The 1,167-nt window shown below is 41.0% G+C and overlaps 1 protein-coding gene across 1 annotated transcript in view; it reads left to right on the top strand.

Annotated features, from left to right (window-relative positions):
- Positions 1-1,167, top strand: part of FAM120C (family with sequence similarity 120C) — a gene marked incomplete at its 5' end in the record, with an annotated part of 124,500 nt that overhangs the window by 48,934 nt on the left and 74,399 nt on the right. The window contains one exon of the mRNA XM_010845890.1: positions 9-260. Within this exon, the coding sequence (XP_010844192.1) occupies positions 9-260 (252 nt within the window). The remainder of the gene's footprint in view (positions 1-8; positions 261-1,167) is intronic.

Below are 1,167 nucleotides of genomic sequence, written 5' to 3'. Positions count from 1 at the left end.
CCTCCTAGGTCTTTCAGAGCCTTGAAGACCACCATTTGGAAGTGGTGGCTTTTTTCAGGGAAAATGGCTTCCATGGTCTTCTTGCCCATGACTCCGAGTATGCGCTCTACAATATTCCATCTTACTATAGTTCCCATGCTCTGAAGCTGAGCTGGAATGGAAAGAACCTCACCACCAACCAGTTTCTGATGCAGGAGGTAGCCAAGCAGCTAGGCCTGAAGCGGATGAATTTTCCCATATTTGCTGCACTGCTAGGTAGGTGGTCCAAAGAACAGACTCTAATGATCATGTAAGTTTCCTCTTTCAGTGTTAAGAGATGAAAACCAGAGCAATGGTTATCACTGTTGGATTTATCTTCTGAAAATTTGCACGCCAAACACTGTGCTTTGGGGCTTCTTACTAGAAACTCAGCATGTTTTATTATTTATTAATACAGGATATTCCAGAATATTATTTTGATTCTTGTAAAACTTTTTCTTCCATTACATTCTGTAAGTATTTTATGCAGAGTACCGTCTTAGGCCAAATATCTTATTAGCCCTAGGCAACTTTGGTTTCCCACTCAGAGCATTAGCATCTCTTCCCCACTGTTTAACTTTAGATCAAAAACACAAATCATTCTGCATATTTTTCTTTTTGTTTCTCTTGTGCTAACATTTTATTATGAAAAGTCCCAAAAGTACAGCAAAGCTGCAAGAATTTGCTCTGAAAATCCTGTTTCTACCACCTGTATTCTGCCAATAACATTTTACTAAACTTGCTTTATCGTATATCTGTCTTTATATCCATCTATCAGTTTTTCTTTAAAAAATGTATTTCAAAGTTACTGCAGACTGTTGATTATGTTTGATTTGGTTTTCCAAGTACTGACAGCATGAAAATTAATATCTTGTCTCAGGTGTGACCTCTGTTTATAATCCCAAAGGATTTGAGCTTGGATAATCTAGTGGAGTCTAGAGAAGGCAATGGCACCCCCACTCCAGTACTCTTGCCTGGAAAATCCCATGGACGGATGAGCCTGGTAGGCTGCAGTCCCTGGGTCACTAGGAGTCGGACACGACTGAGCGACTTCACTTTCACTTTTCACTTTCACGCATTGGAGAAGGAAATGGCAACCCACTCCAGTGTTCTTGCCTGGAGAATCCCAGGGACGGGGGAGCCTGGTGG

Source organism: Bison bison, unplaced genomic scaffold (genome assembly GCF_000754665.1).
Source record: "Bison bison bison isolate TAMUID 2011002044 unplaced genomic scaffold, Bison_UMD1.0 scf7180017864227, whole genome shotgun sequence".
Lineage (NCBI taxonomy): Eukaryota > Metazoa > Chordata > Mammalia > Artiodactyla > Bovidae > Bison > Bison bison.
This window is presented reverse-complemented; position numbering and strand designations above follow the sequence as displayed.